General features: G+C 36.4%; 1 protein-coding gene across 1 annotated transcript; it reads left to right on the top strand.

The window, feature by feature from the left end:
• The first annotated feature begins 1,249 nt into the window (after nt 1-1,249).
• snrnp200 (small nuclear ribonucleoprotein 200 (U5)) lies at nt 1,250-24,373 on the top strand. The gene is made up of 45 exons (NM_001123257.2): nt 1,250-1,294; nt 4,511-4,674; nt 4,770-4,941; nt 5,472-5,664; nt 5,751-5,806; nt 5,889-5,984; nt 6,690-6,842; nt 6,931-7,030; nt 7,149-7,285; nt 7,397-7,474; nt 7,598-7,771; nt 8,331-8,468; nt 8,570-8,725; nt 9,299-9,469; nt 9,560-9,753; nt 9,876-9,999; nt 10,114-10,263; nt 10,990-11,100; nt 11,191-11,322; nt 11,395-11,583; nt 13,031-13,228; nt 13,448-13,600; nt 13,696-13,776; nt 13,862-13,945; nt 14,042-14,148; nt 14,717-14,835; nt 14,919-15,073; nt 15,156-15,345; nt 15,497-15,667; nt 15,752-15,912; nt 16,797-17,024; nt 17,110-17,301; nt 18,303-18,481; nt 18,576-18,727; nt 19,089-19,197; nt 19,288-19,396; nt 19,483-19,672; nt 19,791-19,955; nt 20,854-20,975; nt 21,055-21,198; nt 22,096-22,272; nt 23,367-23,527; nt 23,635-23,716; nt 24,010-24,102; nt 24,224-24,373. Exons 1-45 carry the CDS (start codon nt 1,250-1,252, stop codon nt 24,371-24,373), a joined length of 6,405 nt encoding a protein of 2,134 aa, NP_001116729.1.
• The last annotated feature ends 43 nt before the right edge of the window (nt 24,374-24,416 follow it).

Genomic DNA, 24,416 nt, shown 5'->3' with positions numbered 1-24,416 from the left:
TAGGAACATATTTTATTGCCATATTTTGTGTGTATATATTTCTATGAATATATAAACATGTATTTTACAGCCATATTGGTGTATATATCTATATATTTTAAATTATGAACATGTATTTTACTGGAAAATGTGTCACATATTTTTGTAAATATATAAACATATATTTAATTGTATATATTGTTATAAATATTTTATACACACACAAAGTTGAAGTCAGAATTATTATCTCCCCTAAATTATTCGACCCCGTTTATTTTTTCCCCCCAATTTCTGTTAAACTGAGAGGAGATATCTTCAACACATTTTATGAACATAACAGTTTAATAACTATTCTCTAATAACTGATTTATTTTATCTTTGCCATGATTATTTGGCTAATAATTTTGTCCCTAAAATGGTTGTTAAAAATTTAAAAACTGCTTTTATTCTAGCAGAAATAAAACAAATAAGACTTTCTCTAAAAGAAAAAAAATATTATCAGACATACTGTGAAAATGTTTTTGCTCTGTTAAACATCATTTGTAAAATATTTTAAAAAGAAAAAAAAAAAAAGAGGGCTAATAATTCTGACCTTAACTGTATATAACTAGATATAAACATGTATTTTACAGGGCTTGACATTAACACCTCCCAATTGCAGGTACACTTCAGCTGAGGCAGTTCAGACAGGCAGCCACTGGTGAGTTGAATATAATTTTAAAATTGTAGCTTAATTAAAAGTCCTATGTATATAAAGTACTTTAGTCAAATTTAAGCATCATAAATATATTTTCCCAACGACAAACTTGTGGCTAAATGCCAAGTGGCTAGAAACCTTGGAAAAAGAATAGTGTCTGTAGAGCAAAACCTTAATTAAAATGTGTAGCCTTGGCGTCACTTTTGAAATTCCCTTTTTCAGAAGTCAGATATCTTTAATAACATTACTTTCCAGAAGAGGCAGCATTTTCGTCCACTACACTTCAGTTTGGCTGAACCCGGAAGCGGAAATCACACCAAACTACGTTTTGAAACCGTCGTGCGTGTTTCGAGCGTATGGTGTGGATATCCACATAAAGAAAAGAGAGTTCTTTTCTACTTTAATAATATTGTAGTGTACGCGCTGTCCGTGCACATTAACCTAGTTTTGAATAACTAGCTCCATATATGAGTGCTGTGTGGTTTGTTTAGCAGTCTCTCTCTCCGCTAGCACCGGGTGTGCTGGTTAATACAGAAGACTTTCATTTCAGCGCACTTACAGTAATACGAAGCCATGGCGGATGTTACTGCGCGTAGTTTGCAGTATGAATACAAAGCGGTAAGTTTTATTACATGTCTAGTAGTTTGTTATGACATGTTATATGCTTTGTGGCTAAATTAGATCTTTTAGCGCGCTGAAGCGGTTTGTTTTGGTGTGCGTGAGCTCAGGGATAGTTCAACGCAAATTATAATTCTGTCTGACTCTCTTCTATTGAGCACAAAGTAAGATACTTTGAAGAATGCTGAAAACCGGTAACATTGACTAACGTTGTATTTATTTTTGCTACTATGACGTCAATATTGAGGTTAAGCTGGTTTTTGGTAGATGCGTTCAGTGACCTGTTGTGACATGCTCCCTGTATTGTTTACCATGGTACTTTGAATATTCGATCTGAAATCACAATTAAGTATGACTTCAATACAATATTAGCACTTATTATTTGACTGTGAGCATTGTTGTACTTTGATAGGCATTGGCTGCTAATTTGATTTCACTATTTCGATTTTTAAATTTTTTTCTGAAATTATATTTAGGAGAAAGTCTGAATGTGTGAAAATAATACCAATTTTACCTCAATGGCGTCAGTGGTTATCGGTTTACAACATTTTCAAATATTGTCTTTTGAGTTCAACAACAAAAGAAACACTTAAAAGTTTTTAATAACTTGAGAGTGAGTACATTTCCATTCTTGAGTGAATTGTCGCTTTAAACACGATTTAGAGTTATCTCTCTAGACAGCATTGTGATTAATTTAGTAGATTTGTTGCTTTGAATGATATTAGGGCTGGGCTATTTGGCTTAAATTCAAAATCTCGATTAATTGAACCTTTTTATTTTATTACGATTAATGAACAATTAATTGTTTAATTTTTTTATCCCATACTACAAGTGAGAGATTATTAAAGGGTGCATTACATAATTTTAAAATAACTGAAGGAAACACACACTATCTACTCTCTATTACTATTTATTGAACATCTATGCTGAACAACTGATATTTAAGCACACGTTGCCTTAAACCAGGGGTCGGCAACCCAAAATGTTGAAAGAGCCATACTGGACCAAAAAAAACAAAAACAAATATGTCTGGAGCCGCAAAAAAATTAAAAGCCTTATATAAGCCTTATAATGAAGGCAACACATGCTGCATGTGTTTTTATTAGCTGTATTAGCCTACTATAAAAATGATTTAGTTGGCTACAAATACATACTGAGCCTTCATGATTAAATGTTTTTTTTTTCCTGCAGTGCATCCTGTAGAGAATGACGCACCACGTGACTACTCTTTTGTACGATGCCGTCTCAAGTTTAACTTAATTACAATATTAATGCATTATGTTTAATGTTCGAGTTTAACTTCATTACAATATTAATGAATTATGTTTAATGTTAAAGTTTAACTTCATTACAATATCAATGAATTATGTTTAATGTTCAAGTTTAACTTCATTACAATATTAATGCATTATGTTTTGCTTTGATGAAATTAAAGAAATGCAGTAAAGAAATCAGATTTTTGATGTTTTTTATTTTGAGGATTCCAAAAAACAACATCAAAGTGAACGTGCATAACGTGCCCCTTACTGGGAATGTGCTCAACAAGGAAGGGTCAATCTCCAGGGGTGTGTGACAAGGAAAGACAGTCTCGTTTTTTCCTTTCGCCACTCGCAAAATCTGCTCCCAAAAGCAGTTTGCATATCAACGATCGCACCTTGTAAATAATCACCGTTGAGTGAGTGATAGGGATGGGCTTCTTTGAATTCTCTCAGGGAGGGAAAATGAGAGAGCGTGCCCCGCTGTACATCTTTGGCAAAGACAGCTTACGCTCCATGGCGCATCACACAGCCGCCGGATAGTTTACAACAGCCACCTGCCTATTCCATGTGTCGCAGGCTATGACGCAAATCTTCGTTGACAGAAATGTTGAAAATAAATATTTTACACACTTTTACAGCATTGGAAAACGTTAAGATTGTTTGTCCTCCTATAGAAACCATATTAAAACAAAAATATATTTACCTCCCCCATCTTTTTCTGTTTTCAAACATTTTTTGAAAAAGCTCCAGGGAGCCACTGGGGCAGCGCTAAAGAGCCGCATGCGGCTCTAGAGCCGCGGGTTGCCGACCCCTGCCTTAAACCAACAGTCACTTTTTTTCTATAAATATTTGGAAGCAAAATTAATTATTTTCAATGTTTTCAAAAGTATATAATAAACAGTATCTCTTCTAAATAAAATAACTCTTGTATATCCTGTAAATAGTTTAAACAGTGCATTTCTTGATTTTATTTATTTTTTTGTAAACAAATTATAGTGGAAAATAATTTTATTGTAATAGAAAATATGCTGTCTCAAGGCATATCTGGCGTGGCTTTCTTAATGCAAACTTGCAGCGTGTAGTTACATTGTTTGAGAGGTGCATGGGTATTCTTCCTCTCAAAGGCTGCGCCGGACCATACCCGTGTGTTCGACGCAGAAGTATAAATCAGCCTTAACAGAGCAGGGTCATGTGACTCCACATCCTGTAGGAAAAGATTTTTGAAAAAATTGACCTGGGAAAATTAGATCAATCATAGGTTCTAAATGTTAATTTCGATTAATTTTCAAATGATTGTCCAGCCCTAAATGATATTGTGTTTTAGCATAACGATAAGGATTAGACATGCTGATATTCATACAATATGGTATATACAATATATTGTCATAAATAACATCTATAATGCATGTTGGCATTATAATGTAATGTGTAACAGCGTAATGTTATAACATGTCAGATGTTCATTGAAAATAGTTATATTCTTTATGTACTTGTATGTTAGCACCTTACAGTGAAGCTTCATTTGTTAACATTAGTTAATTAAACTTAATTGATGAATGAAAACTACATGTAAACCGTTTATTTGTCTTGGCAAATGTCAACTTCCTTGTTAATGTTTAATAACTTGTTAATAACTAACATTAACTGCATTACTTTTTTAATGTAGCTATTTCTCACTTTCAATATTAGTTAATGTATTAGTAATGTTTATTGTTGCAAAGTGTTATTTATTGTACTTCATAATCCTTGTGCAATTTAATCTGCAATTTACTTTTTTGTTATTATACCTGTTGAATTAATCTTTTTGAAAACATCACATATTCTTATAAAAGCTTCAACAATCATGGCAACAAGATAGATTTATAGCATCACGCACTTATTATGCATATAGCCAGTTTGAGCTTGAGACTCAAACTTACCATCAAACTGATTGTGAGTGTTTGTGTTTCTTCCACAGAACTCTAACTTGGTGTTGCAAGCAGACAGATCTCTGATCGACCGAACACGCAGAGATGAGCCCACCGGAGAGGTGCTGTCTCTGGTCGGAAAACTGGAGGGGACCAAAATGGGAGACAGAAGCCAGAGAACCAAACCTCAGATGCTGGAGGAGAGGAGAGCAAAGTCAGTCTGATCACAAATGCATCAAGTTTGCTGGTAAAAATGTCTCAAATGAGTCAAGGATTTACTAAACAAATGTGGTGCATTGTGTGATGCAGGAGGAGAAAGAGAGACGAGGACAGACATGACATCAACAAGATGAAGGGCTTCACACTGTTGTCTGAGGGCATTGATGAGATGGTGGGCATTGTGTACAAACCTAAAACCAAAGAGACCAGAGAAACATATGAAATCCTGCTCAGCTTCATTCAGGCCGCTCTTGGAGATCAGGTAGGAACAGTGTCCTTGTTCATATGTGCTATGAATATGAAATTTTAATGGAACTACTGTAGATTTTGCTAGGGATGCGCTGTTATAAAAATTCTGGTTGATGACTGCTTTTTTGTTATTGGTGACAGATTTATATTTTAAAAATCTATATTTAAAGTATATATTTATATAAAGTATAAATGTTGATTAATTTGAATCTTTTTTTTTATTAATTACATTTTTTTAAATATTTGTGTTTATTTTTGTTCAAATCAATGAACATGGATTAAAGAAACTGTTTCAAAACATCCAGAAATCTATCAAAAAAATTGTGCTGACCTTTGTATGTTTGTGTAATTGCAAAATTACATGTTGATAAAGCAAAAGTTAATCTCTTTATGAATCTCTATTTTTAACAATCCATTAAGTGTAAAATGACAATGCTTTATTAGAAATTTGGGCTAATTTTGTATGTTATGAATGTAAGAAATTGATAGAATTTTTTTAAAATATCACAATATAAACTACATATATATTTTTTAAAATCTAAGCCAAGGGATATCCTGTGTGGAGCAGCAGACGAGGTGTTGGCTGTGCTGAAAAATGACAAGATGAGAGACAAAGAGAGGAGGAGGGAGGTGGAGCAGCTGTTGGGGCCTACAGATGACACACGTTACCATGTCCTGGTCAACCTGGGAAAGAAGATCTCTGACTATGGAGGAGACAAAGAGCTACAGAATATGGGTATTTTATTTTAATTTTTTTGGTGTCCAAGCTCTCCTCAACTTGATGTCCAGGTAGATTGTGCTTTACTGTCTGTCTTTTTGCAGATGACAACATTGATGAAACCTATGGAGTCAATGTGCAGTTTGAGTCCGATGAGGAGGTGAGCTTTGGCTTTGGTTGAATTATGATAATGTGTTTTTTGCTCTTTAAGTGACGTCATTGTGCTGTTGGTTCATCTGCAGGAGGGTGATGAGGACCAGTATGGAGAGGTTCGGGATGAAGGCTCTGATGACAGTGAGGGAGAAGAGGCAGATGAAAGCAGCACACTGACTGCAAATGTAAGTCACATGCTCCACGTGTTTCTGCATGTTATAATAAAGCAGTGACTTTCAAGCAGGTCACTGGGTCCCACAATTTTATATTATTATTAATGACTAAATTGTCATATTTATTTATTTATTTATTTAAAAGTTAGATTTTAATGTTATTTTAACATTTTATGTAAGCTACCTTTGTAATACTGCTTCAAATAGTCAATAATTTTAATGAATTGTTTATAGATAATAAACACTATAATAAACTGTTACAGTTGCAAATTCACAATTAAATATAATTACCCAAATGCCTGCAATTAATCCAACTTTATTACAGATTAGATAATGGAAACACACAAAAAGCAATAACAGCCACAAAATATTACAAAGGCTACAATTAACCAAAAATACATTGTCACCAACCCTCAGTTTAATCTTAGGCCTAGAAGTTTGAGCTGTTTTAACTTGAGGAAGTTTGCACTGACAGGTCTTAAAATATATCGTCTGTTTTGTTTCAAGATTTTTTAAAGGACTTTTATAAAAAATTACTTGTATGCCAAATATAAACTAGGGCCTTATCCTGGAAACCAGGCTTTAGAAATAATCAATGAAAAAACTACACCTGGATCATAAATAAGTACATAATAATAATAATAAATAATAATTATAGGGTTTACAGATCACTGATATAAAGTACAAGAACCAGCTTATCATTTTCTTTCTCCATAGCTGGGAAACACAGGAGATGTAATGATGACCAAAAAGAAGGATCTTCACCCTCGAGACATCGATGCCTTCTGGCTTCAGCGACAGCTCAGCCGCTTCTACAACGATGCCATCGTGTCCCAGAAAAAAGCAGACGAGGTCTTGGAGATCCTTAAGGTAGAGAATGTTCATGTCCTTAGAGACTAAGGGATTTGTTTGTATTTGTTTTGTTTTTGAGTTGCTGAATGAAAACTTTTTTTGTTAGACTGCCAGTGATGACAGAGAGTGTGAGAACCAGTTGGTGCTGCTTTTAGGCTTCAACACATTCGACTTCATCAAGGTCCTGCGCCAGCACAGGCGGATGAGTAAGTAGATTGTGTTGGATTAAATGGATTGGAATTTTTGAGAATGTTTCGCCAATGTGACTTAATGTTAAAAAGATATACTGCTTTTTTTTTAATGTTGCTTTTTTGTCATATTTAGTCCTGTACTGCACCATGCTGGCCAGTGCTCAAAGTGAAGCAGAGAAGGAGAAGATCATTAATAAAATGGAGGCCGATCAGGATCTTTCCAAAGTTCTCTACCAGCTGCAAGAGACTGAAAAAGAGGACATCATCAGGGTCAGGAATTGCCCTCTGGTTTTATTCACATTAGTGTTGGACTGTTTGAGATTTTAATCATTTAAAGACAAATGTCTGTCTGTAAATTTATGATGTTGTGTTTTCTTGCAGGAGGAGAGATCTCGCAGGGAGAGAATGAGAAAATCTCGTGTGGATGATCTGGAGTCTATGGACATTGATCATGGCGAGGTAGATCCCACTTAATGCTGTGTCCACCTCTTAAAATTAGAGTTAAATGTAATTTTTCTCAGTTTGATAACCACTCCTAATGTGCATTGTGACACTTTATTGTTCTGTGTTTTTTGTCTTTAGTCTGTGTCCTCAAGGCAGCTATTAGACCTGGAAGATCTGACCTTCACTCAAGGTAGTCACTTCATGGCCAACAAGCGCTGCCAGCTGCCTGACGGCTCCTTCCGCAAACAGAGAAAGGGCTATGAGGAGGTTCATGTGCCTGCACTCAAACCCAAACCCTTTGGTGATGAAGAGGTATTTATCTGCTAGTTTTTCTTTTCTTATTAGGGATAGGGATTTTTGGTTAATTTATTGCCACATCAAGTTGGCTAAGTAAAACAAAAAAGCTATTAAGCTTTCAAAAGCTATCAAAGATCATACTGAAATCTTGTGGAAACATTGCTATCTAAAACTGTATTCATATTTTAGCATTTAATTGTTATTCCTGTGATGGCAAAATGTAATTTCCAGAGCAAATGCTCCATTGTTTAGTATTGCATGATCTTTCAGAAATCTTTCTAATATGGTGAATATCCATATAACAAAATGGATGTGGTTTGTTTGTGTCGCAAGAAAGATTTATTTTCGCTGTTCTCTAATCACTATGCTTAAGTGAACACTATTGATTTGAAACAGAAATACTTTGTAACATCTTTGCTGTCAATTTTGATCATGTTAATGCTGTCTTGCTATATACATTTTTTTTTCCATTAAAAAAAATGTTATTGGCCATTTTGAACAGAAGTGTATACAACAGAGTTTAAATTGCTGGTTGATTGGCCAGTATTTCACTTTTCTCTTATTTCTTTCAAAGACATTGGTGGGTATTGAGAAACTGCCCAAGTATGCTCAAGCTGGATTTGAAGGATTTAAATCCTTGAATCGCATACAGAGTAAACTCTTCAAAACCACTATGGAGACTGATGAGAATCTTCTGGTTTGCGCTCCAACGGTTAGTCTACTGGAAAACAAAGATAAATGATATAATGTAGAACTTGCCAGTTTTATGTGCATTTTACTTAAAGATTTTTTGTCCCTCTCTATGACCTGTAGGGTGCTGGTAAAACTAATGTTGCTCTTATGGCTATGCTCAGAGAGATCGGAAAGCACATTAACATGGATGGCACCATCAATGTTGCAGATTTTAAGATCATTTACATCGCTCCTATGCGCTCACTGGTACAGGAGATGGTGGGCAGCTTTGGCAAGGTAGGAACACTGAACATAGAGGTAAAAACATCTTACATTTCTAGTAACACTTTAGAATAATGGTACATTAGTTAATGTATTTACTTACATTAAGTATGAATAAGCGTGTATAGCATTTTTAATCATATTTCAACGGTTACTAATGCATTATTAAATGATAAAGTTGTGCTTGTTGACCATAATGCACTGTAAGTTAACATGAACTAACATTATTTAACTTAATGTTAACTAACATTAACAAAATGAATAAAGACCGTAATAAATGTATTACTAATTGTTTGTTCTTGTTAGTAAAAACATTAACTAGCATGAACTAATGGACCGTTTCTTAAAAGTGTTACCAACTTGATTTCATCTCTCATAGTTCCTCAACTAAAAGCAAGTTTTATTTCTAGTGACTTCTTGTCATAATAACAGGAAAGATTTTAAGACAGATGAATTTACAGTTTTACAATTAGCCAGATAATGTTGTGAGGCCACATTAAGACATAGATTTAACATTAGCACTTTTATACTTGTTTAATGTTATAATAAATTATACAGTTCTAAAATATTGTTGCTTTACACCTGCAGCGCTTGGCTAGTTATGGCATCATTGTTTCCGAGCTGACCGGAGACCATCAGCTGTGCAAGGAGGAAATAAACGCCACTCAGATCATCGTGTGCACGCCAGAGAAATGGGACATCATTACAAGGAAAGGAGGAGAACGAACTTATACACAGCTTGTGCGCCTTATCATTATTGTAAGTAATCAAATCAAGGTTTCACTTTAACTTCTTTTCAGTGTTTCTCCGTATGTTTTGTGTTATATATAAACATGCGTTGCCTTACAGGATGAGATCCACTTGCTGCATGATGACCGCGGCCCAGTCCTGGAGTCACTGATTGCTCGAACCATCCGTAACGTGGAGCTGACGCAGGAAGACGTGAGGCTTATCGGCCTTAGCGCCACGCTGCCTAACTATGAGGATGTGGCAACCTGCCTTCGTGTGGATCCATCAAAGGGACTTTTTTACTTCGACAACAGGTGAGAAATGGACTGCTGTTGTGAGATTGTGAATGGTGGTCTTCAACAATTTTTGGTAAACACTGAATATGTTTTTACTATAATAATGAACATATGTTTGGCTTTTTTCTTTTGTTTTATAGTTTCCGACCTGTGCCTCTGGAACAAACCTATGTGGGAATTACAGAGAAAAAGGCCATCAAACGCTTTCAGATCATGAATGAAATCGTCTATGAGAAGATCATGGAGCATGCTGGAAAAAATCAGGTGTGAAGCTCAACACAATAACATGATTAGTCCTTTGTACTTCCATGTGTCCCATTAGTTTTTCAGTCATTAATATTGTCTTTTTTATTGTTTCATACATGTTGTTTCCCCCAGGTGTTGGTGTTTGTGCACTCGAGAAAGGAGACCGGGAAGACAGCTCGAGCAATCAGGGACATGTGTTTGGAGAAGGACACTCTGGGGTTATTCTTGAGGGAGGGTTCAGCCTCCACTGAGGTCCTGAGGACTGAGGCAGAGCAGTGCAAGGTTAGCTCATCATTTTAGGGTTTGTTCACACTTGGCAGAATTGATTTAATAGCAGTGAAATCTGGTGCGATTGTTAGTGTGGTAAATTGAACAAATGTAATAGTTGCCATCTGAACACTGCTATGCACCAAATAAATGGTTTGTCTAACTCTGGTGTGGTTAAACTGAAATATCAATGCAACAGACCAGAGACAAAAACAGACTATGATGTCACAGGATGTGACCAAAAAAGCAATCATAAAAAAAAAATCACATACAAGGAGTGCATTTAGCCAAGGATACAGCAATGTTTTGTTTTTAACAAGTTTTGACAGTAATAAAAATCTATTCAGCGAATCTTAAGAATTCAGAAATATTACTGATCTCACAACTATTGTTTTTTTTTTTTGGTCTGGACCAGACAAGCCAAGAAAAGTGAACTACAAGTGTGAATACAGATATTATTATGATATTATTTTTATTATTTGAGATATTAGTGGTTGAGTCATACAAATGAATTTTTTAGATCATTTACACCCACTTAAGTATTTACCATAATTTTTACACCAGGATCAAACATGCTTCTTGTCTGCTGTTGTTTAATAAACCAGCAATTCCATTGCAAACTCAGTGTGTTGATAAAGCTAATAGTATACCCATCAGTGAATACTAAAATGTAACTAATATTGGAGCAATTAATTGTCCTCTACACACATTATCAATTAATTAATTTTTTTATGGTTGCAGAACTTGGAGCTGAAGGATCTTCTGCCGTATGGTTTTGCTATTCACCATGCCGGAATGACCAGAGTGGACAGAACGCTGGTAGAAGATTTGTTTGCTGACCGTCACATTCAGGTTAGTTAGTAACCGTGAGGGAAAAAAAAATAAATAAATAAATTTATTTTGTTTTCTAAATCCTAAAACCCATGAATGTGTGTTTTGTAGGTGCTGGTCTCCACAGCCACTCTGGCCTGGGGTGTGAACTTACCAGCTCACACTGTCATAATCAAAGGCACACAGGTTTACAGCCCAGAGAAAGGCAGATGGACGGAGTTGGGAGCACTGGACATCCTACAGGTCAGTGTTTTTCATCAATCTTTTAAGAAGTTAATTGAACTGTGGGTAATAACTCTTGACTTTTTGGTGCAGATGTTGGGTCGTGCTGGCAGACCGCAATATGACTCTAAAGGAGAGGGTATTCTGATCACTTCTCATGGAGAGCTGCAGTATTACCTGTCCCTGCTCAATCAGCAGCTGCCCATCGAAAGCCAGATGGTGGGAAAACTAGCTGACATGCTGAATGCAGAGATTGTGTTGGGCAACGTGCAGAATGCCAAGGTGAGTTGTAAATGCATTTGGATTAGGGTTATGGTTAGTTTAATAGCAGGTGTTTTTTTATATAGGTTTAATTTAATTAGTTTTTTGGTGATATATCAAAGGCGGTTTTAAAAAAAAATTAACTGTCTACTTGTGGCACCCCCTTTATAAGATGTGGAATATATACATAGATTGTAATTTTACATATTGCTGTGAATAATAATCATTAAATAAAGATACCATTATGCCTAGTATTTTCCAATACTTCTGGGGGGAAAAAATGAATGTAATTTTTATATAACTTTTTAACTAATTTTAAAAACATCAGTCATAATTTTTACTCAATATTTATGAAGTTGAAAATGTTGCTTTGCTAATGCTTTCTGTGTCTTCCAAATTATAGTTTTTGATTGATTGTGAAGCATATTGTTGAAGAATTTGTTTTCAAAATTAAAGTTGTTTATTGTACTTGAGTAAATTGGCAAAATATTTACTTCATATTCACGCAGCACATGTTTTTTTGGCGTTGATGTTAACAGATTAAAGCTTTCATACTGCGCACAGAAGCAGCGCATAAGCACAAGGTGTGAGCGCCACTGAAGTGATATTTTCAGCGGTGGGTCTATTTTTGCCGCGCTTCTCACGCTTAAATAAAGTGACAAAAAAATGACCAAAAGCACATTGAATGATAGTAAAAAGTTGTAATTTTACCCAACAAATACATTGATAATATCCACTGGTTTTTATATATTCAATCAAATGAACTTAAACGAATAAAAACAGCAACAATTATTTGTTTGGGCCCGAACTACAAAACTAAATTTAAAACCATTTTAGTATCAGTTTTGCTTCATTTGCACACTGGTTTGATCACGTATAAATATTATTATAACTTTAATCCTACATTATCCTGACAGTCAAAAACAAAATGACATGATACCACATGTCTAAAAGACATAAATGACACTCCTCATAGAGCTTGAGACGCATACAGTTCTTTAAGATCTATATCATTTGTAAAATAAAGACTTGCAGGTCAAGGAAACAGCCTTGGAGGAAGTTGCCCTGGGCCTTGATGCAGATGAAAAGTAAAAAAAAAAAAGTGCATAGATGGATAGATAGATTAGACAGAGATAGATTGATCTGTGCAACAGCTGCTGATGAGCTGTGCGCTGCAGGCGCAGTCAGTGTGAAAGGCAAATGCCTTCGCGCTGCCTCTACTCTCCATACCACTGCTCACGCTTGCGGTAAAAAGTACAATAATGTATTTCTCATTATTATTGCACTATTTGACTATTGGAACCTTACCATTACTAGATTTATTTCCAGAATTAAAGTTTTACATTGTCATTTTTCTACAGCACACACTTGAAAATATTATTTTCTACAGATAATATTGCACATGCTTAACAGCAGTATTTCTCTGTAAATTCAACATCTCTAGCAGTGATTGGTCTATTTTTTTTAGGATGCTGTAAATTGGCTGGGATACACATACCTGTATGTGCGCATGCTGCGTAACCCCACACTATACGGCGTGTCCCATGACGACCGCAGCATAGACCCCCTGCTGGAGCGTCGCAGGATGGACCTGGTGCACACGGCAGCTACCGTCCTGGAGAAGAACAACCTGGTCAAATACGACAAGAGATCTGGCAGCTTTCAGGTACACACTGTTCTTGCTCATCACATTAACCACTGCTCTAAACACCTCTTGGCACATCCAGATGATTTATATGCACAATCAATGCCGAGATTGTACCAGCTTGAAATCCCCCAGCATGGCATAATGGATTTCAGCACGGCTGCCTGAATCTATTGATTAAATATTTAAACGGCAGCAACAGATGTGCTTTAAATGATGGCTAATGTGTTTGCATTGAAGGTGACAGACCTGGGGCGCATCGCCAGTCATTTCTACATCACCCATGAGTCCATAATGACTTACAACCAGCTGCTAAAGCCCACACTGAGTGAGATCGAGCTCTTCAGGGTGTTCTCGCTTTCATCTGAGTTTAGGAACATTACTGTCAGAGAGGTACGTGCCTTGTTTTATTTAACCAGACGAATTGGTTCATCCAAATATCTGCTTCCAGGATTTAACAAGCGTGGTTCTTACGTTCTGATTGACAGGAAGAAAAACTCGAGCTTCAGAAACTGCTCGAGCGAGTCCCTATTCCAGTGAAGGAAAGCATTGAAGAACCCAGTGCAAAGGTTTTTTTTTTTTTTTAAATACATGTCAGTTGTACGTGAAGTTGGCTGATCCTTTTTTATCTTAAACGTTATGTCTATTTTTCAGATTAACGTGCTGCTGCAGGCATATATCTCTCAGCTCAAACTGGAGGGCTTTGCTTTAATGGCTGACATGGTCTATGTGACGCAGGCGAGTGTAGAATAAAATCTTGTCTTATAATAAAAAAACATTTTTCCCTTCAGTCTGACTGATTTCCTGTATTAACATTGTGTTCGACTTTTGCAGAGTGCTGGCAGGCTGATGAGGGCTATCTTTGAGATTGTTTTGAGCAGAGGCTGGGCCCAGCTTACCGACAAGACTTTAAACCTCTGCAAGATGATTGACAAAAGGATGTGAGTTGTCTTGATGTTGACTTTGGAAAGAATAATTATATTAGGGTGTCCACTGGGCCTTAAAGTCTTAAATGTGCTGAAACATTGTATTGTAGGTCTTAAATCTTTTTAAAACAGGTCTTAATTTTTCTTTGTTCATGTAAATCTACATAATCTGGCCAACACCAATACAACAATGCAACTTTTTAATTAAAAATTTCATTTTTAACTCTGTTTACCATAATAGTTTAATTATTTTCCTTACTATAGCATTTGTTTAGAAGTTATCCATATATTAACTGCAAAGGATACTAACCTGACATATCTATTATTATTAAAATATTATAATTATTATTTTATTAAATTATTATTATTTTTATGATGAGGCAAGTGAAAATCTTTTCCAACTGTGATATTCTAAAAAATATCCTTGCGTTTAGCCCTGTATAAGTCTAAAATTTCATTCATAATGGTCTTTAAAATGTCCTAAAGTCTTAAATTTAACTTGGTGAAACCTGCATAAACCCTGTATATACATTTGTCTTGTCATGTGATGTTCTATCATTTGTTTTTGTTGTTTTTCATCAAGGTGGCAGTCAATGTCTCCATTGCGTCAGTTCCGCAAGCTTCCCGAAGAAGTCATCAAGAAGATTGAGAAGAAAAACTTCCCCTTCGAGCGTCTCTATGACCTGAACCACAATGAAATCGGTGAGAATTGCTAATTATTATACTCAAGCAATGTTGTCATATTCATGTGCAGTTTTATTGAATTACCTCATGGTCTATTTCAGGTGAGTTGATCCGCATGCCAAAGATGGGGAAGACCATTCACAAGTACGTCCATCAGTTCCCTAAACTGGACCTGGCAGTTCATCTGCAGCCCATCACACGCTCCACTCTGAAAGTGGAGCTCACAATCACGCCCGATTTCCAGTGGGATGACAAGGTCAGTCTTAAACTAAAGAAGTAAATAACTCCAGGAGGTTTTTTGTAATATGAGCTTGAGACTCACTGTTGGCTTGTTTTAGATACATGGCTCATCGGAAGCCTTCTGGATCTTGGTGGAGGATGTAGACAGTGAGGTCGTCCTTCATCACGAGTACTTCCTCCTGAAGGCCAAGTACGCTCAGGATGAACATCTTGTGACTTTCTTTGTACCTGTGTTTGAGCCACTGCCACCACAGTATTTCATTCGCATAGCTTCAGACCGCTGGCTTTGTAAGTTATTCTTGTTCTACTGAATTTATTGCTCTATAACTCTTTCCAAACAGTTGAGCAAAATAAATAAATCTGAGCCCTGGAGATACTACAGTATTTCATATGTAAATGTGTTTTCTAAAGGTAATTTTTTTGCACTGTCTTTCTCAAGCATGTGAAACACAGCTGCCTGTTTCCTTCCGTCACCTGATCCTGCCGGAGAAATATCCTCCTCCCACTGAGCTGCTGGACCTGCAGCCTTTACCTGTGTCTGCTCTGAGAAACGGAGCCTTCGAGAGCCTTTACCAGAATTTCCCCTTTTTCAATCCAATCCAGACTCAAGGTATCTGCCCTCACAGACCCCATAATATGCTCCATTTTTGATCCAAGTCTTCCCTCAAAATGAAACTGTTTTTGTCCCCCTTAGTGTTCAATGCTGTGTACAACAGCGATGACAATGTCTTTGTTGGTGCTCCAACGGGCAGCGGGAAGACCATCTGTGCAGAGTTTGCCATTCTCAGGATGCTGCTCCACAATGCAGAGGGTCGCTGTGTCTACATCACACCTATGGAGGCTCTGGCTGAACAGGTATTTCCCCAAGTGCAAGCAAAGTATTTTATTCTAATAATAATTCACATAATCTGTAACGCTTGGTCTTAAAAAGTCTGAAAATTCTAAAACTTTTGCTTTGTCCGAGTTAAGCTACTCAGTTGGGCCGACATCCATCCAATGACTAACAATACATCTTAATAAAACCTTTTTTTATAGTTAAGTTTTTTTATTGCAAAGAGATATAATTTACAACAGCTGTTTTACAGCAAATTCACTATTAAATACCCTAACCAGGGAAGAAAAACTAAAAACATTTACACGATTCCTGATGATCATACAGGGCCGTTAAAAAAAAATCCTTAGTTTAAACCTGTATAAGTCTAAAATTGAATTATTACTGGTCTTGAGAAGTCTTAAATTTGTCTTGATGAAATCTGTAGAAACCCAGTGTTAGAACCCTATAAAAGACACTGAAATGTGATGTTGAAAATGCAATGCTGCCAGAAACTATGGAGGTACCATGAAATATGAAAAAAGCACAATTCTTCCTTTTATTTATTTGTTCATAAACAAGAGATTAAACAAACAGTTCACTCAAAAATGTTCATAATTTATTCACGCTCCACTTGTTTCAATCCTGATAACTTTTAATTCTTGCTTGTTAAACAAAAAAAGATTGTGTGAAGAATGCCATTGTCTTCTATAGTATTTATTTTTTATACTTTTGATGTCAGTGTTTACCAGTTTCAGCATTTTCCAGAAAATCTTTTTTGGTGTTCAACAGAGAAAAGAAAATCAAAAAGCTTTGGAACCACTTCACTGGACGATATATTTGTCTTTTTAGGGGATGAACTATCACTTTAAATGTTATAGTTTCTGTGGAGTGTAAACATCATTATTGAGTCATATTTTTTGTGCAGGTCTTCCTTGATTGGCACCAGAAGTTCCAGGAAAATTTGAACAAGAAGGTTGTTTTACTCACCGGTGAGACGAGCACTGACCTGAAGCTGCTGGGTAAAGGTGACATCATTGTCAGTACCCCAGACAAATGGGACATTTTATCTCGCCGCTGGAAACAGAGGAAGAACGTGCAAAACGTCAGCCTCTTCATTATAGATGAGGTTCATCTCATTGGAGGAGACAACGGAGTAAGTGTTTGTTTCTTCATTTTTGTTTTTTCCGTGATTTAAAAAAAAATTATATATATTTCTAATTTTCACATATCTCTCATAGCCTGTGTTAGAGGTGATTTGCTCCAGGATGAGGTACATCTCCTCTCAGATTGAGCGGCCCATTCGCATTGTGGCCCTCAGCTCCTCTTTGTCCAATGCTAAAGATGTGGCTCATTGGCTCGGCTGCAGCACCACAGCCACCTTCAACTTCCACCCCAATGTCAGGCCGGTTCCTCTGGAGCTTCACATCCAGGTCAGTCTGAACTTCTGTCAAACTTTAACTTTGTATTTTTTTTTTATTAAGCTTTTCAAAGATGTGTTTTGCTTGATGCAATCAAAAGTAGACAAAATCCTGGTGTACCAATTTCAGATTTTGATTGTCACAAAAGATTTTATGTAAATCTTTCGGATGTAGTGATATACAAGCCATCACATGATATTCTTTGCCATAAAAACATGGACAGAGGAAGACATCACTTTGGTTGCTTTTAGAGCCACTTTCTCTTTTTCTCTCTTTCATAATAGCTATTGATATGAGACAAATTTTTGCTACACATACAGGTTCTTTTTCAGCACTAGGATGCCTGGTCGCCCTGTGTGTAAAGCATAGTCCCCAGTAAACTATAATCTCTGAAAACCCTGTCATGCATGACACATTATATAGCACTTGCTGTTCAGAAAGTTTATCCTCCTGACTGGTCAGATTTAGATGATTGACAGATCAACGTTCAACCATGCACCTCACGAATTAAAGCTGACAGTTCCTAAACTTTTTGGAAATATTTAAAAGTGATTGGGAGTTTATAAGCCCAGTACGCATATAAGCTCATTCGATAGCAACAATCCTCACTGTATATCCGACTTTATACAGAAAAAGCCACTTTAATTTCTGTTCTGGTCAAGACTTGTGAGAGAATATTGTGCATTTTAGATATTTGTCTTCATATTTGTCCATATTTTAACATCACAATCTAAAAATATTCAAGAAGTAGGTCAGTAGGTTGAAAGTAACTGGCTTTTTGTGGCTGTATGAATGCATTCAACCACATAAGTGTTGTTTACACTGCGGAAACAACCTGGTCAGACCCCATTTAGATCTTATTTGGATATTATTCAAATATTCAGATATTATTTGGGTCATCAGTTTATGAATAAATCTATAAAAATGTGCATCATTAAAAGCAGTAAACAAACAGAACCCTTGATGTTTGCATTTGGAAAATTGTTGTTTGATAATCCTCATAACTTTTTCAGGGCTTCAACGTGAGTCACACACAGACTCGTCTGCTGTCCATGGCTAAACCGGTGTATCATGCCATAATGAAACATTCCCCATCCAAGCCAGTGCTGGTGTTTGTGCCATCAAGACGCCAGACACGTCTCACAGCTATTGATATCCTCACCTTCTGTGCTGCAGATGTGGTTCCCCAGAGGTGCTGAAAAAAGATTTATTTGGTTATTATATATTTAATCAGTTTTCTTCCCATCAGACATCTCATCTCCAGCATTTTTTTTTTGTCTCTGAAGGTTCCTGCACTCAACAGAGAAGGATCTAGTTCCATTTATGGAGAATCTCTCTGATGTTACACTGAAGGAGACCCTCTCTAACGGGGTGGGCTATCTTCACGAGGGCCTTTCACCTACAGAGCGCAGGATTGTGGAGCATCTGTTCACTTCTGGTGAGATACAAAAGACCTAAAGTTTTAATCTTATGCTTGTTTATGTTTGCATGTATAAAAATATATATTTGAGATATAATTGGTTGCCAAAAAAACTTTCAAATGTGCCAAAACTGTCAAAATGTTTAATTTTCTGCCAAGTTCTTTTGTTTGTATTTCTTCTCTTATTTTTATTTATTTTGCATTCTGATTTCCTGAGTAGTCTTTGTGTTTTTCCTCATATACTGAACTCATGGAGCCATAATTCCAGCAGTTTCAAACAGACCTGGAAATACACAATTTGTAAATAGATTTGAAGATGCAGTATAAAGTTAATTGGGTGATTAAGATATGACCAAGCCTCCTCTTTTTATTTATGCAGGTGCAATTCAGGTGGTGGTTGCGTCTCGCTCTCTCTGCTGGGGCACTAACATTTCTGCCCACCTGGTGATTGTCATGGACACACAGTACTACAATGGCAAAATTCATGCGTAAGATTACTTACTAATAATACTTACTGATCTTAGACCATTAATGACATCCCCAGTATTCACCCTGTGCACCTCTCTTCCTCTGATCAGATATGTGGACTACCCAATCTATGATGTGCTTCAGATGGTAGGAAAAGCAAACCGTCCTCTTCAGGACGATGAGGGTCGCTGTGTCATCATGTGTCAAGGGTCCAAAAAGGTAAAACTGACTCTGATCCATGCTTTTTTCAATATATTTACTTGTTTGTTCAACTCCTCATAATATTGTGCTTCGTTGTTCTTCAGGACTTCTTCAAGAAGTTCCTCTATGAACCTCTGCCTGTAGAATCTCACCTGGACCACTGCCTTCATGACCATTTCAATGCTGAGATTGTTACTAAGACGGTGGAAAACAAACAGGATGCTGTGGACTACCTGACATGGACCTTCCTGTACCGCAGAATGACCCAGAATCCCAACTACTACAATCTGCAGGGTGATGAAGCACAGAAGCCTGCACATCTTTACTAAATCTAGAGACTTTATGCTGCAGGTTTGACTGTTTGTGACTCATGTAAAAATATATATATATTTTTTTGCATTTGAATTTGCAGGTATGTCTCATCGTCACCTGTCAGATCATCTGTCTGAGCTGGTGGAAAACACCTTGCAGGATCTGGAACAATCCAAGTGCATCAGCATTGAGGATGAGATGGACGTGGCACCTCTGAATCTGGGCATGATCGCAGCCTACTATTACATCAACTACACTACTATTGGTGAGGACTCTCTCTGTTTAACACTTCATTTACAATAGAACAGAAGCCATGGTTGATCTTTTTTCTGTATTCTGCTTTATATATGTGTGAAACTAATTTATTGGGAAAATGTAGGCTGGCATTTGGTTCTGGATGTTTTTTTGTTTTGTTTTTTGGATGAAAGTAGATCTGAATTAAATATAAAAAGAGGCTGCACTTAGTTTCAACATTATATAACAGAGTTCCCACAGGTCAGCTGTGAACAGTCAGACTACTTGTGCTTCAAACCAACGTGTTTAAGATGATACATTATAATTAAAGTCATATGATGAAAACTGCAGTTGACAACATTAAGCAGCTGAACTAGCTGTTTTGTATGGCTAAATAATAAATGGAAGTGAATTAGACTGTAGGTCTTGACAAATTTAAATTACAATAGCCTCGCACCTCTTGTTTTGAAAATAAAGATGTATAGGTCATGAAAATACAGCTTTTTATTCAGTGAAAAATCAGGGAATTTGACAATTTATCCTAAAAAAACATGCATGTCATGCAAATAATTTAATCACTATGATGGAAAAATTGTGATGCCCTAAAATTTTATTTTATCCATTTATTTATTTATTTATTTATTTATTTATTTATTTATTTATTTTAACCAAAACTTAAACTAACATTTAAGTTTCATTTTCCAAAAGCCAAAACTATAAAAATTAGTTCATCTAAAATATTTAATAATCAACATAAAAAAGACCAATTTGAGTCTTTTAAATGGTCATTCTAACATGCATGTTTTTATTTTCAGATTCTGGTTAATATGTTCAGTTTCTGAAATGTTAAGATGATTCATTTGCTTCTTGATTTTCTCATCATGTCTGTGTCATCTGATTCAGCTACCCTGTGTTTGTATTCTCTCCAGAGCTGTTCAGTATGTCTCTGAATGCCAAGACAAAGGTGCGTGGCCTCATCGAGATCATCTCCAACGCTGCAGAGTATAAAAACATTCCCATCAGGCACCACGAAGACACCCTGCTACGACAGGTGAGAAAAATGCACCTTTAATTCAAATTCTACAACAAAACGTGATCAGAGCGCTTAATCCTCTCTTTGATTTTTACAGCTGGCTCAGAAAGTCCCTCACAAACTGAACAACCCCAAATTCAACGACCCTCACGTCAAGACCAACCTGCTGCTCCAGGCTCACCTGTCCCGCATGCAGCTGAGTGCAGAGCTGCAGTCTGACACCGAGGAGATCCTCAGCAAGGTCTTAATCATATTTTCACATGCTTTTTTCTGTTATCCAGTTACAAGTGTTAAAATGTTTTCACTTTAGGCAACATAAAAGTTGAAACACTGCAATTTACAGCAGCCATGACGCTTCAGTGTTGCATGATTTAATATACCAGCATTGCACTAGTGTCACAGAATCCTTCAGAAAGGATATTTGCTGCTCATTTATTGTTGTTGTTGCTCTGTCATAATAGGGATAATGTTATTTTTATCAATGATAAACAAACATGACTGCTGCTTATCTTTGAATAGGAAGTTCAAAACAACAAAATTAATTTGAAGTTTCAGTAATAACTTTCGGTAACATAATAAATATCTGTGCTGTCACTTTTCATCGGTTTAATGCAGCGATGCTAAAAAGAAAAATTCATTAAAAAAATTCTTGCCCCAAACCTTTGAAAGTATACCACTATTTTCACATCAGTAACAGAAAATGAAGAAACAAAAAAAAATGTAGAACATATTAGACATCTTAAAAAAAAAACTAAAGATTTTTGTTTATTTCAAACATTTGACCAGAAATCTTTATTTTTATCAGACAAAAGATGCCATATAGTTTTATTTTTAAATTAGGCATACAGTCAGGGTGCACATAAGAGGTCTGTATGCACAATATAAATTACGTTTGGCAATCAAATATGGCACTAGAGAAGTGCTTTTGCAGACCACTTTAAGTAATGTAAAATCAGTAATTGTATATTTGTAATATAAATAAATGTGTTAACTTCCGACCGCAGAAGCCTTCTAGCTGCTCTTCATCTCAAACACAGTCATCTTCCCCCCGCACATCATCTCAAACATCATTCCTTTTTTTTTGTTATGTTGACGTTCATATATTCAGTGTTTCTAAAGTTCTGGTGTTTGTCTTCAGGCGGTGCGTCTGATCCAGGCGTGTGTGGACGTGCTCTCCAGTAACGGCTGGTTGAGTCCAGCACTGGCTGCTATGGAGTTGGCACAGATGGTCACGCAAGCCATGTGGTCCAAAGACTCGTACCTCAGACAGCTGCCACACTTCACCTCTGAACTCATCAAGCGCTGCACAGACAAGGTAGACTCTTTAAAGAGATAATTCACCCAAAAAAATCTAAAAGTCTGTGTCATTTACTCACCCTCATGTGGTTCTGAATTTTTTTTTTCTTTTTAACACTAAACAAGATACACTCAAAAATGACTTTTTCTGCTTGTTCAGATTACTTATTTAAAATGAATCGTTTCATGTTTAATCCACTTAAATTTGTAAAAACGATTACCGTAATCGATTTGAGTTGGGACAACATGAAGAACTTGTGTAGAACCATACCTGTCAACATTGGGATGTGAAAATAAGGGATAACAATAATAAGGGATACCCCCTCTCCTTAAAGTCCCTAAATAAATAAATATGTTCATCTGTTGCTGTTTTAATGTAAATTAACATTTAAATTGGTATATTTTATTATTATTATTTACAAAATAAATAAATAGTTTGCATTAACAGCAAATAAATTAACAAACATCTTATTAAAATTAATAGCTGTTATAAATAAATAAAATCAAGTTATAAAATCTCAATCTTTTGTTGACTGTATAACTTACTCATTCTGATAAAAGAACACTGAATGAATCTCATTTATTTAGATTTTTTGTTTGATTACATCAATTAACAGGTGTCACTGTAAAAAATGCACACATCTAACATTAAAATAAAAGCATTCGATTACTTGCTTTATATGCTCATTTAGGACTAAATGAATTGTAATTGAAAAGAAAACCCCGCCATCATCGACATTATTGGATGTTATTATTATTATTATGTGTATATATCTGTTCAAACACGCACTCAAAACCCAGACTTTTGCCCCGTTTCAAACCGCGTGTACAGAATCTGTTTGCGAAACAATGTCTCTTTTTCACTAGGAAGCATGTCAGTTGACAGTCACACACTGCTATATGAATGTTTTGAGGGTGCATAGAAGCGATGGCCCCTGTAATGAAAAGAAAAGGGAATCCCGCTGTTTTTATATTTATTTCAGTGTTTGCATGCCTAAATAAGATGAAAGCACAGAAGAGTCACATTTAAGAGCAAAGCGCCACCCCTGGTGGTTTGGCGGTATGGTTTTGTGTGACTGTCTATGTTTTGTTGATGTGTGTGTGTGTCTGTAGGGTGTGGAGAGTATCTTTGATATCATGGAGATGGAGGATGAGGATCGCACTGGACTCCTTCAGCTCTCGGATGTCCAGGTGGCAGATGTGGCTCGTTTCTGTAACCGATACCCCAACATTGAGCTCTCGTATGAAGTGGTTGACAAAGACGACATCAAGAGGTGCAAACTCTTTCTTTTGAAGATGCTTAATATAGTGTGGTTGTACGAAACACAGAATTTTTTCCATAATCAGCTGGAGGTGTGAATGAGTGTTCTTGTGTTTGCAGTGGGAGTCCAGTAGTGGTGCAGGTGCAGCTGGAGAGAGAAGAGGAGGTCACAGGCCCCGTCATCGCCCCTCTCTTCCCTCAGGTCAGTGTCTGTCGGGATATTGAAATAATTATGAACAATACAGCATTTAATAATCATAGTTTAACATTTACTAATGCATTATCAACATCCAAACTCATGCTTATTAACATTAGTTAATGCATCATGAGTTAACATGAACTAAAAATAAACAACCATTTTTTCGTTAACAAACAATGAACATTGCACTTATAACAGTATTTGTTCATGTTAATAAATGCATTAATTAACACAACCTTATTGTAAAGTGTTGCCCAATGAACATGAGTTAAATAATATCTTGTCCGTTTGTGCAGAAACGTGAAGAAGGCTGGTGGGTTGTAATCGGTGACCCCAAATCAAACAGTTTGATCTCAATCAAGAGGTTAACTCTGCAGCAGAAGGCCAAGGTCAGTCCTGCTCCTCTATCCAAAAGCAGCAGAATATACATTCTCACACGTTATTTTAGACTTTCTAAATGTACCATTTAAAACTTTCTTCAACTACAGCGTGCTCTCTCTCTCTCCACAGGTGAAGCTGGACTTTGTGGCTCCTGTGGTCGGTGTGCACAACTACACCCTGTACTTCATGAGCGACGCTTACATGGGCTGCGATCAGGAGTACAAGTTCAGCACAGAAGTGAAGGAGGCTGACAGTGAAGGAGACAGTGACAGTGATTAAGCCCACAGTAGACGGACGGTTTGAGCCCATTAACTTTTTTTTT

The sequence above is a fragment of the Danio rerio genome, chromosome 8 (genome assembly GCF_052040795.2).
Source record: "Danio rerio strain M-AB ecotype USA chromosome 8, GRCz13ab, whole genome shotgun sequence".
In the NCBI taxonomy this organism is placed as follows: Eukaryota; Metazoa; Chordata; class Actinopteri; order Cypriniformes; family Danionidae; genus Danio; species Danio rerio.
The sequence above is the reverse complement of the archived record's forward strand: the minus strand, read 5'-3'. Positions and strand labels throughout refer to the sequence as shown.

Excerpts from the sequence above, each read along its gene's own strand:
- snrnp200 (NM_001123257.2), top strand. The coding sequence starts at position 1,250 with ATGGCGGATGTTACTGCGCGTAGTTTGCAGTATGAATACAAAGCG. Across the intron at positions 10,264-10,989 it reads CTGAGGCAGAGCAGTGCAAG|AACTTGGAGCTGAAGGATCT; the intron begins GTTAGCTCATCA and ends TTATGGTTGCAG. Across the intron at positions 13,777-13,861 it reads TTGAAGAACCCAGTGCAAAG|ATTAACGTGCTGCTGCAGGC; the intron begins GTTTTTTTTTTT and ends TCTATTTTTCAG.